The following is a 15,800-nucleotide window of genomic DNA, read 5'->3' as shown; positions in this document are numbered from 1 at the left end:
TATTCCCCTTTAAGTTAAATTTTGGATAAATTTCTTCTGATTTAATAAGGGAATATCTTGGGAGGGGGTTTATTGTTTTGGTTCCATTTGGAAATGACAAGTCAAAATTGCAAAAAGTGTCCCACATTATCCTTTTGGCAAATGTAAAAGGCTTTCTATAAATTTTAGTTATTTAGAATGAAACCAGGAGATTTAACATGCTGAACATTTCCATCATTTGTACAAACTTTCTGTTTAAAGCCTGTTTACCTAGAATCCTAAGAATTCAATACATTTTAAAATTATGGCAAGCCTAAATGCTTTTCATTTTATGCAGCCTTTTACTCGGAGGTTTGATGATTTATAAAGCACCCCAGAACAATGATTTAATTTCCTGATAAATCAAAGCATCCTATATAATTTTTGTAGGAAAGATTATTTATGCATGTGAAAGAGAATACAAAAAAACCCCTACAAATACATAAACATTCAGCCATGCATAATGATGAGCTTTAATAATGTTTTCATGTATTCCACCTCTAAGGCTTTATGTACAGCAAGTGCTTCTGTCTCATCTGTAAAAGTGCTGCAATGAGAAATATATGACACTTTTAATACATTTAAAAATCATGTGGAAACACAGTTCAACCAATAGCTATTAAAAAGAAGCTGCTTAACACTGCCAATAGCATAGACATTCATTGCACCGATTAACGACATTAAAATTAAGTGACATTCTGATAACACAATTCTTTTGCAGGCAAAACCGAAATCATCATGCAAACCCTGTGACCGTCCATCATGTTAAAGGGTTAATGGACAAACTTAAACAAAAGAGCAACATGCATTTGTGACGTGACACAGCTGTAAAAGTTAAAATGCAGAAGAGACCAAAGAAAGCCTGAAATACTCACACTGAGGGCAAAACTTCAGTTATACATTAATTATGCTTAATAATACAACAGAGGCACCACTTGTGCAAAAGAAAACAAGACTGTTCTACTAACTGTTCTAAACGTCACTTATTGCTTTGGTGCTAGAACAGAAAAATGGAACATTCCGTCTTTTTTGTTTGTTTTGTTTACATCAACACTAATACATTAGTAAAACAATCATGTGCTCTGCATGGTAACATTCACAAAACACACATTATCCTACCAGATTTGGCAAGTGAATATTTGATTTAAGCTCTGCCTCTGTGCAACGTGAAGTCTACAGTATGCACTGTACGTATGTGATAGAAGAATGAGATTCAGAATATGAGAGTGACAATAATGGTTATGAAATTATGAATGAATAATCATCTGGAATTACAGCAAGCTGAAATCAGTTCCATTTTAAGGATTGTTCTGGGCCAATAATGCTATAAAAACACAGAAGAGATTAGTATTTTTACACACTACAATTATACATGTGCATCTTCGTATGGTTACAGTATTGACTTATTTGAATATTTAAAAGTTGGCCTCATTTACTTCCATTGTAAATGTCACTGTAAGCCAGATTTTTTTTTTTTAAAGAATATTTTTGTTGCAATTTAAATTATACCAAAAGTGCTGTTGATTGAGCTTAACTTGTACTGAGTGTTGAATATTCCTTGAAATGATTTACAATAATTAAACAAAGGTTATCTTTAATATAGCAGCTCTGAAAGTGTATGATAGCGTATACAAACAATGGCCACCTGTTTCTAAGTGTGCCTGGTATCAGCGCAGCCAACTGTGGTGGATGTGGGTAGAAACTCTTGCACGCCTGAAGCTCAGTGTCTTTTACCCAATAAGCACCAACAGCTCGACCTACTGGTGGATAGGGAGCTTTGTCCTATCGGGAGAGATCTTTCTCCCATCCACATTCAGATAGCTGTAAATATCACAATCAGTGGTGCACTGTTGCCATGCACACATACAATCAACATGGTCTTCAGCAGTGCTGGTGATCTTCAGTAACGTCTGGTCGGATGGGCTGAAGGAGACATTGGTGTGAGAATGTGTGAGAGTGAGACCGGCTTAGCAGTTGGCAGTAATGAGACGTGGGTTTTAAGGATGAGAAGGTGAAAGGTCATGAGAGTTGAGATGAATGAGAAGCTACAGGTTGACCAGGTGAAGGTCAGTGGCGGTGAAGTGAGGACACAGTGCCATGTCAGGGTTCTTCAGCTGCTTCAGGACGTGCTTGTGGAACTTGGTGCGCACACGATTGAACTCCATGATGTCACATGGATCTTCCTCCATCCAGAACCTGTGGAACTCCTGCATCAGATAACCTAAGAAAAGTAAATAATAATTAATACATACAAAACAATAAATAAACAATAATAAACTGTGTATATATATATATATATATATATATATATATATATATATATATGTTTTAATTGTAAATAATAATTTATAATTTTATATAATTCACAATCTTTGTATAATTTAAAATCAATATTTGAATACATATAATAATAACTTGTAGTAGTAGTATCTATAATCTTTTATGGAATTTAATTTGATTTAAATTACATAAATAACATTATTAATAAATATATAGAGAGATACAATATATTTTTATGAATTTATTTGAAAGGATTTTAGTTATATAATTTACATAAAAATTATATTTGACAACAATAATATATATATATATATATCTATATCTATATATATATCTATATATATATATATCTATATATATATATATATATATAGATAGATAGATAGATATCTATAGATATATATCTATATATATATATACATATATATACATATATATACATATACATATATATACATATATATACATATATATATATATATATATATATATATATATATATATATATATATATATATATACATTAGTATTTAATAATAATAATTATTATTATATTCTTTCAGTGAAATTCATTTTATGCAAATTATATAAAGTTATTAATTACAAAATGTATGCATACAAATACAGATAGATAGAAAAAATTCTATATAATATGTTTATATATTTATTTTTAATATGATTTTTTTACAATAATTGTTTAATTTAAAAGCAATCATTTGACTTGTATAAACTGTATAATGTGTCCACAAATGTGTAATAATAATAATAATAATAATAAGTAGTAGTAGTAGTAGTAGTAGTAGAAATAGTTGTATTAGTACTAGGAGTATCTAAAAAAAATATATATTATTTTTATGTATTAATTTTAAATCTATATAATTTTCACAAAAAATACACATTTCATAAAACAAATATGACAATAACAAAAACAATTTTTATTATTGTTATCTGTCCCCTTTTAGAGAAATTCATTTTATGTGAATTACATAAAGATATTAATATATAAAAATATATTTTATGTATGTATATATATAACCTGATAACTAGAAATATTTAATATTTATATTGTTTTTTTTACAACAATTGTATAATCTAAAACTAATAATTTAAATAACATAAATTGTATAATTTGTCCACAAATATATAATTATAACCATTATTATCATTATTATTATAATCTTTTACTGTAGCTTTATTAATAATTGTCCTTACATAATTTACATGAATATATAATTATATAATGTGTACTATTATTTAATAAATTGCCTAGAAGAGTTGTTTTCACAAAGACAACAATGGCAACATTCTCCCACTCACAGAAGGTCTGTTGGAAGTGCACTAGACTTGGCATCTCTGGTGCCACATTGTACAGATGAGTCTTCAGAGCCCCGCTCACCAGCAGGGAATATGCCAGGTCAGTGATGTTTATGCCAACTATGGCAAAGGAGTATCTGCGCCACAAAAGATTTGGGTCAGCACAAAACACAATTTAAAAGAAATCCTTGTTTAGTGTAAATAAGCATTATGAAAAGTTAAGACACCGCCAGTGTTTGTCCATGTGATTCCATCTGTGTCTGTGTGCGCACATGTCAGCAGCGCAGTGATTGAACAGGCTTCGTGCTACACATCAGAGCTAATGCTTCCTGAAAGCTCATGACAAGCAGAAGTGCCCGATTCAAATCCTCACACAAAGCATCAGGGTTCAGGCGCTCGACTACTAATAACTACTGCACACACAGCACAATTATTTTTAACATTCACAGATTTAAGAAATGTTTTTTTTTTGGTTGCTTACTGACACAAATGAAAAGAGTTTATGCAATAGCTTGCAATATTCTGGACTCACCCAATCGCTTTGTCAAATTTCTTCTTGTCCCACTCAGCTTTGCTCATCTTGCTGTGTGAAAACCCAAAATGTTAGCGTGTATCCACCCAGTCCTGAGCTAATAGTTCTTAAACAGTCAACTATAAACGATGAAAATGACAACACGTGAGATTCACTGGAGAAAAGAGAAAGACTTCACGGTTACTAACCAACGTTATAATGGAGCATAATGCCTTGTGTTTAGAGTGAGGTGAGGTTGGACATTTTGAGATTAAACAACAACAACATAATACAGCCGTTAGACTGAAGCTAAATGATCAAATGAATTTCTTAGTGAGAGAGAAAAGATTGAATACCTGGCTTCCACTTTGGAAACGTTCCTGGACATGACAGTGATGGGAATAAAAAAGAAGCAGGGACAGAAAAAAAAAGAATGTGTGGGTGCATGATGTGCATGATGGTGACAGAGCATGCTGAAGGTGTGATCGACTGCACGGCATGAAAAAAATCACCTGTTAAAATAAACATGGTATGCACACACAGCATAAAGCAATGCACTGATAAGAGCTTTCTGGGGAACTACACCCTAACTGACATCCTGTGGCAAGATCCTGGTGCTGTGTGTTTGCTAATGTGGGTTTAAGGCTTAAATGTGCCTTAAAGCCCATCAGATATTTTTTTATATAAATAACTGAGTATATACACAGTAGGAACCACTCGAGAGGACTATCTGAAGGATCTGACCTGTGCTTGGGCTGCAGGGAGTCATGAAGAACTTGGAGAGCGGTGGCTTTGTCATGCTCTGCAAAATACCTGCAAATAAAAGAGGCAAAATTACCCATTTTCAAAAACCTAGTGAGCTGCCTATGTAGACAGCATCTTGCTAACTGAGCAAATGCTAAGGCACTACAACAAACTTAAAGAAAAATCTAAGGCAAACTAAATTATTAAAAAAATGCATTTATTTCACTCATTAATAAAAAGTAGTGACAAAAAATACTTTGAATTAATAAAATATTTTACCTTATGTATGTTATGTAGACTTTTTAAGTATGGTGTATCTACTGATAACGTATTTATATGTAAAAACGTATTTTTTCAAATGCATGTTATGTACAGGTATTTAATGTTTAATAAAATATGGTGTTGTTAGCTTAGCAAAATACTAACGTCAAAATCTTTGGTAACTGACAAAAACTAGTTCAGTGTAATTAAAAAACTTATCTTACCCAAAGTTGCTTTTATTGCTTAATAGAGTATGGAGTATTAGCAATATGCTAATGTAAAGTATATTGCTAAATAATAAACGCGAATTAATTCAAAAACTTATTTTAATCAATGTACTGTATGTTATGCTTTTATAGAGTATGGTGTTTTCAGCTTAGCAAAATGCTAATGTCAAGTCTATGGTATGGTCAAAGTCCTTTTAAGGCAAGAAATGTCACTCGCCGGCCATCTTTGAAACACCTCTTGGGCATGCAAGTGCAGCTCCTATCTCTTTGAATGGGGAAACATCAAATTCTCCAAAACCGTTCGCCAAGCTTAAAGGGATACTCCACCCCAAAATCAAAAATGTTGTCATTAATCTCTTACCCCATGACGTTTCAAGCCCGTAAAAGTGGGTTCGTTGGGTTGTTCATCTTCAGAACACAATTTAAGATATTTTGGATGTTTATGAATGTCCCATTGACTGCCATGTAAGTTACACTGTCAAGGTCCAAAAAAGTATGAAAAGCATCGCCAGAATTGTCCATCTGCCATTAATGTAAAAGTAATTACTTTATTCAATAATTTCTGTCAACAGTCTCCTCTGTGTTACGCCATATCACCGTATGCTGCTTATGCTCTTCTGTGTCAGCTGCACCACAAGGATGCTTGTAGGCTGTTTGAGTGATGTGGAGAGACACAGAGGAGACTGTTGACAAAGGAATTCTTGAATAATTTCGTTATTTTCATCGTTATTTTTCGTCGCTTAACCACTGATGGCAGATGGACTATTCTGATGATGTCTTTCATACTTTTCTGGACTTTGACAGTGTAACTTACTTGAGAGTCTATGGGACAGTCACAAGCCTCCCAGTTTTCATCCAAAATATCTTAAATTGTGTTCCGAAGATGAATAGAGCTTTTACAGGTTTGGAACGACATGGGGTAGGTGATTAATGACAACATTTTCATATTGGGGTGGTGTTTCCCTTTAAGATTAAATTTCATATTTGGATTCAGCAATGAAATCTGGCAACAACAGTCTCATAAATTATAAATTAAAAAAAAAGGTATTTTTCAGGCTAGACCAGCCAGTGCACATGCACAGTCCTGAGCGCACTTCTCAGAATGCTGACTGTCTCTATAGCAACCGGGACTTCTGACGGCAGCTGCAGTGACACGCTGACTTAACCGATCAACAAATTACTCTGTAGGGTGGCTTCGTTCAATAGAGAGCGGCCATATTGAGCGTTGCATTTTCCCCCATTCAAAAATAAATGAGTGACACGTCTTGGGTATTGCATAGTCTTTGGTATTTGTCTTTGGTACGGTGTTTTTATAGCTTAGCAATAAGCTAGTGCCAAAACCTTTTGCTTACTGATAACAACCAAGTCAGTGTAATTTAAGAATTATTCTACACAGTGTAATTCATCTATGTAGGCTATATAATGTTTAACCAATAATGACATTGTGCCATTGGCTTTGCTAATGTCAAAATCTATTGCTATTATGATAGCACAAGCCAACAGTATGTAGTAGAGCATTTCAGATTGGTCTTTTATGAGTCTCCATGATGGTTAGGATGTTTCCAGAAGGCCTGTGTAGAAACTAGATAAGATCTGGTATGATGTATATAACAAAATTCCACTCAAGTACATATATTTAAATGACTATAAAGATCTACTGTTTTTGTCCTGATTTCAGTTCAGCAGATTCTCTACTCACAGTAGGTTGTGCAATCCCAGGAGACCCATGCCCCTGAAATCAGTCTTGGGGTCGTTTCCTTGGAAACCAATCTCACACCATTGCTTTGAGATGCGTCCAGAGAGAGGAGAATCAGGACGGAGTTCCTTCCACAGCTGGTGAGTGAAAAGATATTTGAGAAAGACAGCACTATTAGAGACAATTCTGTTATGGCCGAGAGGCTGTGCTACATTGTGAATGGTAGCCACCTATATATATTTATTAGGAACAGTAATCAAAAGGCTGGTAACCACTAATAGTAATTTACTGTTAATACCTTCATGAGCATCTCCTCATGTGCTTGGTTTTCACAGTCATATGGCTCTCTACGTAGCTTCTCCACCTCCACTACTAGGTTTCGGTAACCCACGATCTGGAGCAGGCAAGCCTGGAGAGAGATGCCAAGCCTGGAAGAAGAAAAGAAACACAGCATGTGTGCTCAAAAAGTAAGTTATCTGTAAATACATATACTGTATCAGGGAATGATGGGATCCTTACTGTGGGTTAGTGTCAAGGTTGATCTTTTTCAGTGACATTATATCATCGATAGTCTTCTCCACAGAATCTGGATGAGCGTTGATGGCAGACTGCAAAAGCTATGGACGTATAGTAATTAATTATAATCTATTATTAGCTCATATAAAAATAACAGCATAATAAAGTATGTAAAATATTTAGCCTTCTTGTAGTTTGAGATGGACCTTAAATCAGCTTAAAATTTAAATAGAAAATGTTGCCTTTCCAAGCAACTGAAATACACTTAAGTACTAAAATGAGTAAAACTAAATTGAGACTCATAGGAGTAAAACAAATTAAATAAAGTTAAAGCTAAGCTAAATAAAAATATGTAAAATATGCAAAAATGACATCAAATGAAAACTGAAAATATATTATAAAATAATAACTATTATAAGCAAAATATCAATAGATAATAGTAGTTAAATAATACTACTAAATTTAAATAAAATTAAAAAATACATACAATTTAATTTTATTATCAAATATATAAATACATGTGATACAATAAATGCATTTAAAAAAATTTAAATTAAATTTTACTTCATAAACCTCATGACTTACCTCATGTTTAGAGCATTTGAGTGAGGATTCTGTGAAATGAAAAGAAACATAAAATAATATAATAATTTTCCCACATACAGACAGGTTACAGATTTGCTGTATGTAATGCTAAAACTACTGATAGTATTTACCGATCTTGAGCGTCCTTCGAGCACCGGGTTTGTTATTGTAACAGATGCGTTGAAGCTCACATCGTCCTGTTAACTTCCTAATGACAAACTTCAGGCCCCGCCACAAACACTTACAGTACAGGAACACCAGTAACTGGGTCAGTACCCTAGAAGATTCAGAGAAATAAAGAGGCCTGAATAAAACGACACAAGTCCAATACTGATGATAGGCCTAATACACCTGTGTATTCTGTCCCAGAATAAAGCCTACTCACTGAGGTACTTTGAAAGCACATTATATTTGAGTCCTCTAAACCTGAACTGAATAACCATCAGATGTGTTTCCCATGAACACTGCTCGAGCTGTTCAAAGAGAAATGCACATTATTTTTCTCCTATAATGCTCTGATGTCTACAAAAGCTAGGCCTAATCCACTTTGTAAAAATTTGAGACGGAGGTAAGTGGGCCACGTGGATGAAATGGGTCACAGTTCTACAAAAATCTGCGTGATGAAAGCTAAATATAATTTTGAAAGTATTATTCTATGCGCGTACAAAGCAGTATTTGTAAACCAAAGGACTAGCTGACATCTACTATGCATCTGTTTTCAACCAATGCATGGATTAATCCATCCATCTATATTATAAACTAATCTAATTGCAGGCTAATTCACTAAAGAAAACGCACTGGACTAGGAATAAACCTGTTTGAATCCGGTTGCTGATTACGTTGAGAGTTACTGCTCACAGGATAGACTCGCCTCCCCATCGGCATGAAATAAATTTGCGGTCAAACCTGTGTTTTGTAAAAAAAGGTTATTGCTTATCAAAGCTGTTGAACAGACGTGATGTGTGCTTTTAAAGGACTTTAATAAAAGCCAGTTCTGATATTGCATTATAGGGGTCTCTACCTCTAAATGTCCAGGTGAAATACAAATCTATACGGGTACATTTGGAGCAACCTCTTATTAAGTTTAGTGCCTTTCAACATCATTTGTTGTAAACAATATAATTAAGAGGAGTGGATGATAGAAAAGCACCTAAAGGAACTGAATAAATAAAGATATTTATCGTTTTTTTTTTTACATTTTCATAATCAGTATTTTTTGCATTTATTTTATATAATAAAATAAATAATTAAAGATAATAACACCAATAAGTTTGTTTATTAATATATCATAATTAGGTTATTTTAACAATAATACAAAATACTATAATTAATTAATAATAAACATTTGTGTGTGTGTGTGTGTGTGTGTGTGTGTGTGTGTATATATATATATATATATATATATATATATATATATATATACACACACACATAAACACAAACGTTATTATTGTGCAATAATGCATGTAATTTAGACTCATATTATTATTCTGACGACGATTATATTAATTATAATACCTAATAATAATAGGCTACCTGATAAGAATAGTTAATATGTATTTGGTTTCTGTTTTTGTTTCAGCATCCATGACATAATTGGACCATAATACAAAGCATACGATAAAAAAAACGCCTAACGATAAATTTAATGTCCATCTTTAAAAATGGGAAATGACAACGATGATATTTCAGCTTCTAATCTAAGCAATAAGAAGCGATCTGTCCCCGTTAAGCACTAAGGACGTACTTACCTCAGAAAATGCTTCATCGCGATTGTCTGCTTTGCTACAACAGTATAACTCACATTCGCCAATGGTCTGACCACCTGCACAAAACAGAATTCAAAATGAAAACTATAGTGTATCTATATTCAATCGTTGTATTGCACTGAACCGTCGTGGATACAAATAGCGACGATATGTCTCGAGGTCGTCAGTGTGGCGTTAGGCGGATTAAGACGTTGCCGTGGGCAACTGCTTGAACAACCAACCCACGGTCCACACATCCACGTTCACATAATGTATGGTGCGTTATTTCATGACAAATGAGCCGTTTATAATACATTCAGATAGCATGGGTTATATAATACTGGCAATCGGAGTCATTTACCGTCGAGACTATTTCATCTTGCAATAGGTCTTCCTCTATTCTGCACCACACATGGTCGTGTGAAAACAGCTATCGAATAATACATGAGTGTACCTGATAAAAGATAAATAAATGACAAGAACATACGTTTCGAGATGTCTCTGGGAATGGGAATAGCCTGTCCTCCTCTCTCTGTAAAGCAGGTACCTGTTATTCCTCCATGATGAGCATGAGAATTAGGGAGGGCGGTCGCTTCTGAGCATCGCAATGCAGCGCTGCTGCGCCGCGCGGAGAAATAAACCCCCAGAAGACCTCTCACTCCTCTACATACAGACACTCATAGATATACTACAGAATTGCTTTTCCATAATTTGGAATTTACATGTACGTGTTAGAAAAAAAAAATGAGAACCACTGCTCCAGTGGGGCCACAGATAAAACCTACACACTTAATTATATAAATTATATTCTTGGAATTTTATAACTATTAGACATATCCAAAAGTTTCTAACTTCATCATTTTTGAAAAGTCTTCTGATGGCAGTCACTGGGCTGGCTGAGAGTCTAGGTGAAGCGTATGTGAGTCTGTTCAAATCTGTTCTATAGCCATGAATGTTAGAATGTAAAACCAGGTTTGCATATTTGACAGACACCACTACAATAGATAAACTATGAAGAACAAAACCACTTTAATTGTCACAGATAATCATTTTCAAATGTGGACACAAACAAAATAAATATATAAAAGCAGCTGCAATACTAATAATACATGTAACAAGTCAAACATATAAATAGCTGAATACATCCGTCATTTCATCTAAAGTCATTTCAAAAACTCAAATATAAAAAAACACACAAGTGTTAGTTAAAGAATGTTACAAAGGTAAAGAATGTTAATATAAGTAATCATAATGGACGCAGAATCTCAATGGAATTGAGATGTTAGCACCTCTTAAAGCAATATGGTCCAGATCATTATAGTGCATGATGACAACCTTCTGCATTTTTTTTTATGTATCTGAACTTCAGTCTCAGCAGATTTAAATAACATTCATATGTAAATTGGTTTAAATAAAAAATAAACAATAGACTCAAGGCACACTGATGTGGATTTAAATTCCATTAAAAAAAACTGATTAAACACTGCCTTTGGCAAAAATATCGACCCTTCTAAAGTAAATCTATAAAATTCAATACTGTGCTCTACATTGGAGAGCTTTATATCTGAGAACAGAATCCGTTGCAGTGTGCTCTGTGACTGGATCCTATCCTGTCCTCATTCTCTTGTCCTTCCTTTTGCAGCCAGTCTCCTACAATGTCTCCATCTTGCTGGACATCCGCAGACGAAGCCAGATGATATGCCCTGTCATTAGTGGAATAAGACTGATCTGCTGTGTAGGTCGGTACGATGTTGAACAAGATGAAACCAAGTGTGATCACCACAAAAGACACAATATACAGGGCGGAGAACTGAGGGGAAAAAAGGAGATTTTTTTTAAATAAACTTAAATTTTAAGAAACTGAAAAATCAATGTGAACAAGACATTAACAAAGTAAAATTAATTAATTAAAATATTTATCATATAAAGCAAGTGTCCAAATATCAAGAATCAGTGCTACCACTCAAAATGTCAACAACCCTGGCCATGTATCATTTAGCAGGAGCACTGTTTAGAAGACAGTGGAAAATGATTTAATCTTTTCTTTTGTCCTGGCATTTTTATTGATTTGCTGAAAATGTAATATTTCCACTCACATTGTAGTGAAAAAGGAACATGCCACAGAAGAGACTGAAGAGGTCAGCAGTCAGCAGTGAGAGGTTCACAGCTGTGGCACTGGTCAGATTTACCACTACAGGCATGAAACTGTACAGCCCATACATGCACAGAGTATACGCAACAAAGAGCAGGCCTACAGAATAAACATACAGGTATTTAGAGTATTTATCAAATAAAAAAGGGAACTGGAGTTACTCAAATTTCCATAAAACTTACCACATATATTTATTGGCATTTACATGTAAATGATGACTAGATCATTTTATTATAAGCAAATGTCAATGACGAAGAAACATTTAACTAGAGTTACTCACATATTGTCCAGTTCCAGCTGATGACAGGTATAGCTCTGGATTCAAGGATAGCCCTTTAAAATATAAAGCATATATACATTTTAAGATGTAATTAATTCCTATGATGATAAGGTTGAATTTTCAGAAGTCATTACTCCAGCTTAGTGTCACGTGATCCTTCAGAAATCATTCTTATATGCCCATTTGCTGCTCAAGTCACATTTCCCTATTATTATCAGTGTTAAAAAAAAAAGTGCTGCTAAACATTTTTGTAGATACCATGGTTTTTTTTTCAGTTCAGATCATAAGACAATACTTTACTTGAAATAGAAATCTTTCGCAACACTATAAAAGTATTCACTGTCACTGTGTAACAACTGAATGCATCCTTGCTGAATAAAAGTACTAATTTCTTATACAAAAAGAAACTCCTACTCACCACAAATGTTTGAATGGTAGTGTAAATAAAGACTTGCTTTTGAAAATGAGAGTCTATATCTCATGGTGGGGGCTTTTCACTTAGAAAATATAATGGTGGACATAAAACTTACATCTGCACACCACTGATGAGTGTCCCAAAGAGCCCCATCATGCCCAAAAACTCCACCCTGCTCAGGTTTTTCACTGTGTATTCCTGACAGACGTTAGACACTGCGTACAGAGCAGCACTGACCAGCACGAGTCCATCCCCCAACAACACATGACTACCTGCAGTGACAGACCCACAAAAAGCCCAAAACCACAGAGATCAACGATTTTTGTGCAAGTTGATGACGTTTCAAGCAACAAAAACACAGTCTATGATAAATTCTTAATGTAGCTTCTTTAGTTGTCTTCTGTTTATTTAACCGTATCTTTTGTAACAGGAGTAAAATAGCCTTGGGTTTTGGCAAATGGTTCATGAGAAGCAAAACAAAAGAATATCTATTAAGCATAATCAAGGTGTAATTAGATTATGCCCCTTATTATAAAGTACTTACTTGAGCCTTGGTCTCTCCCTGCCAGCAGATCTGCTCCCACCATCGCACCGACTCCAAGCAAACACACAGCCACTGCTATAAAATGCAATGGTCTGTAGCGAGTTTTCAAGAAGATCCATGAGAGCACCATCAGAACCGAGATCACAAAGCAGTCCAGCAGCTACAACGCATAAGTTATTATATTAATTATTATGTTATTAATGTGTGTGTGTGTGTGTGTGTGTGTGTGTTTTTTCAATGAAAAACTCTTACCTGTATACTTGTAAGGGTAGTGAACTGGTATGCCTTCACAACTGTGTAGTTGGCTTCCACATCCGTGAGAGCCATCAGAAAATATTTCCACCACTTCGTTTTTAGAATTTGACCAATATTATTTTCACCTAAATTATATCAAATAAAAATAAAAATGTATAAAAATATAAGCCATATATTTTGTATTACTGTAGCTTGCATTTCTGGAGGAAATTTTATGAGTTTTTATGAGTAATACATTTTAATTTTGCATGTTGAGGAGAATCAATAAAGACTTTAATCCACAAGATAAGCCATGCAGGCATCCTGAAATAAGTAAGTTCATTTAAAACCAGGAGTTATGATAAGCATGGTCATGGAAATTATATTCTGTCCTTTTAATCATCTGATAAAAGCAGTGAGTGATTCCATGCAGGGAAGGCGTGCTGCAAAGTACCTCTCCTGAAGGCTAAGACTAAAGTATAGGTGAGCAGCAGCAAGGTGTAATTGAGGAAGCTTTGCATCATTGGCGTCTCCACCCCGGCATCTACCAAATACTGACATGTAACTGCCGTCCCACATATCAGCATAGACAGGGCTTGACCCATTGCAATAGTTTTGCAGAGCTGCCTGTAGGAACAATTCTCAAGTTACCATCAATATGATAATAACTCAAAACATGAAACATTTCCAAACATAAAGATCTTTAACAACATACAGTACCATGTAAACACATCCTTAAACTTGAGATTCCGCGGACCACAAAGAAATCTCCGCCAGTGGCTGAGAGCTCCCAATCTTCCATGTTCAAAAGAGTTCTCTCCCACTTCACCATCCATATTTCACACAGAGACATCCAGAGAAAATCCAGAGCAAATGAAAAGAACTTTAGTGAAAGTGACAGGCTTTGATGTTGGATAACATCTAGTGATTAATGGTGGAAATAATCTTAATCTTTTTAGGAATGTATGCACAATAATGCTGACCTCAGGTGGGCCTCTTTAATTAAAAAATAAATAAATCAAATGCCCTTGCTTAATGACACTTATAAAGGATTATAAAATCAAAAGGAACTTTTTTTAATAATCACCAATGAAAGTGTATAATATTATATAAAGAAAACAAATACTGACTCGATACAGACCTATAAAATACTCTGTGCACACACACACATGACTTAAAATACTATAAATAAAGACTTTAGAGCCTGATATAAATTGTGGAAACCTTTAAAAAATAAAATAGGTTCAAGACTGAGTGAATAACCTGTACGTGTATGAGTAAAATGAGTGTTTTGTTTACATATTTAAACTAGTGCTTCGGCGACCAATGAATGCGGAACATCTATTGGTTGTAGTGCGGCAGTTCTCGGAGCACGTGGCGACCTGTCAGGAACTTTGGATGATGTTAGTTTCTTGTTCGCAAAGATCAAAATAGGATGAACTCAGTGATAGTAAAGACTTAATAATTTAATTAATTTCGCGTTTCCGGCTAAAATCCTTGTAGCTTCGTAGCAAAAAGCTAACCTCATTACATTCTTAAGAGTTAGCCATGCTGTTAGCAAGGCTAAAAAAAAAAAACACAATGCCACGTGCTAAGTTAAAGAATAAAACCAAGCGTCTGTTAAATACCTTGATCCGTCATGTCCGTAGTTTACGAATTTATCCGCTAAAATCCGACCAGAGTATCATCTTTCAATGAAAGCGAAGGATTCATACATGCATTCGGACAATTTAAAGCTCCGCCCGTTTTCAGCTACGGTCAGGCCAGACGCGTCTGGAAAATACACGGTCAAGGCAAGCCTCCCGCACTTTTTTCCTCTTTCTTTTTTGCTGCGCGTATAATCGCGCATTCACGGTATGGATGCTGGGAGCAGTCAAGTCAAGCTGTCATAACTGCGTTTCCTTTATGCTTTTGCTGATATTTTCAATAGAATGCTGTTCACGGTTATCCAAAATATGTCTGCATATAACATAATTTAACTCTGAAACTATAAATTTCAGGATTTTTTTATTTTTATTAATTGAATTGAATTAATGTTTGTAAATAAAAAAAAGTGTACATGAACATTTGTATTGTACACTTATTAATATGCATATTTTATCAATGTTTTCAATTGATTCCTGTTCATAGTGACCCTAACTATTACTATTTTTATGGTATGTTTGGAGAGTATTAAAGCCAAATTTTGCATCTTTTTACTTGACATCGCATCCCATTTTCTAACCCTCATAAATTTCCTTTATATGTTTGCTCGTATTTTCAGTTGATTCCTTTT

The 15,800-nt window shown here is 34.3% G+C and overlaps 2 protein-coding genes across 3 annotated transcripts; both read right to left on the bottom strand.

Annotated features, from left to right (window-relative positions):
* Positions 1–463: 463 nt before the first annotated feature.
* On the bottom strand, positions 464–10,533 carry LOC113038630 (ELMO domain-containing protein 1). 2 transcript variants are annotated; one of them, XM_026196212.1, is made up of 12 exons: positions 10,388–10,533; positions 9,904–9,977; positions 8,284–8,429; positions 8,153–8,181; positions 7,571–7,668; positions 7,350–7,479; positions 7,055–7,188; positions 4,868–4,936; positions 4,480–4,503; positions 4,145–4,195; positions 3,616–3,749; positions 464–2,239 (listed from the first exon to the last, which is right to left on the bottom strand). In XM_026196212.1, the coding sequence occupies exons 2-12, from the start codon at positions 9,918–9,920 to the stop codon at positions 2,064–2,066; spliced, it is 1,008 nt and encodes a 335-aa protein (XP_026051997.1). In that variant the 5' UTR covers positions 9,921–9,977; positions 10,388–10,533; the 3' UTR covers positions 464–2,063. The 2 variants fall into 2 exon arrangements, with proteins under 2 accessions (XP_026051997.1, XP_026051999.1); XM_026196214.1 differs by lacking the exon at positions 4,480–4,503 and having other exon boundaries at positions 10,388–10,531.
* Positions 10,534–11,319: 786 nt separating this feature from the next.
* LOC113038629 (solute carrier family 35 member F2-like) lies at positions 11,320–15,324 on the bottom strand. Its single transcript, XM_026196211.1, has 9 exons — positions 15,154–15,324; positions 14,246–14,348; positions 13,980–14,152; positions 13,544–13,671; positions 13,292–13,451; positions 12,863–13,019; positions 12,333–12,385; positions 11,997–12,151; positions 11,320–11,710 (listed from the first exon to the last, which is right to left on the bottom strand). Exons 1-9 carry the CDS (start codon positions 15,164–15,166, stop codon positions 11,459–11,461), a joined length of 1,194 nt encoding a protein of 397 aa, XP_026051996.1. The 5' UTR covers positions 15,167–15,324; the 3' UTR covers positions 11,320–11,458.
* Between the last annotated feature and the right edge of the window lie 476 nt (positions 15,325–15,800).

The sequence above is a fragment of the Carassius auratus genome, chromosome 21 (genome assembly GCF_003368295.1).
Source record: "Carassius auratus strain Wakin chromosome 21, ASM336829v1, whole genome shotgun sequence".
NCBI classification, from domain to species: Eukaryota; Metazoa; Chordata; class Actinopteri; order Cypriniformes; family Cyprinidae; genus Carassius; species Carassius auratus.
This window is presented reverse-complemented; position numbering and strand designations above follow the sequence as displayed.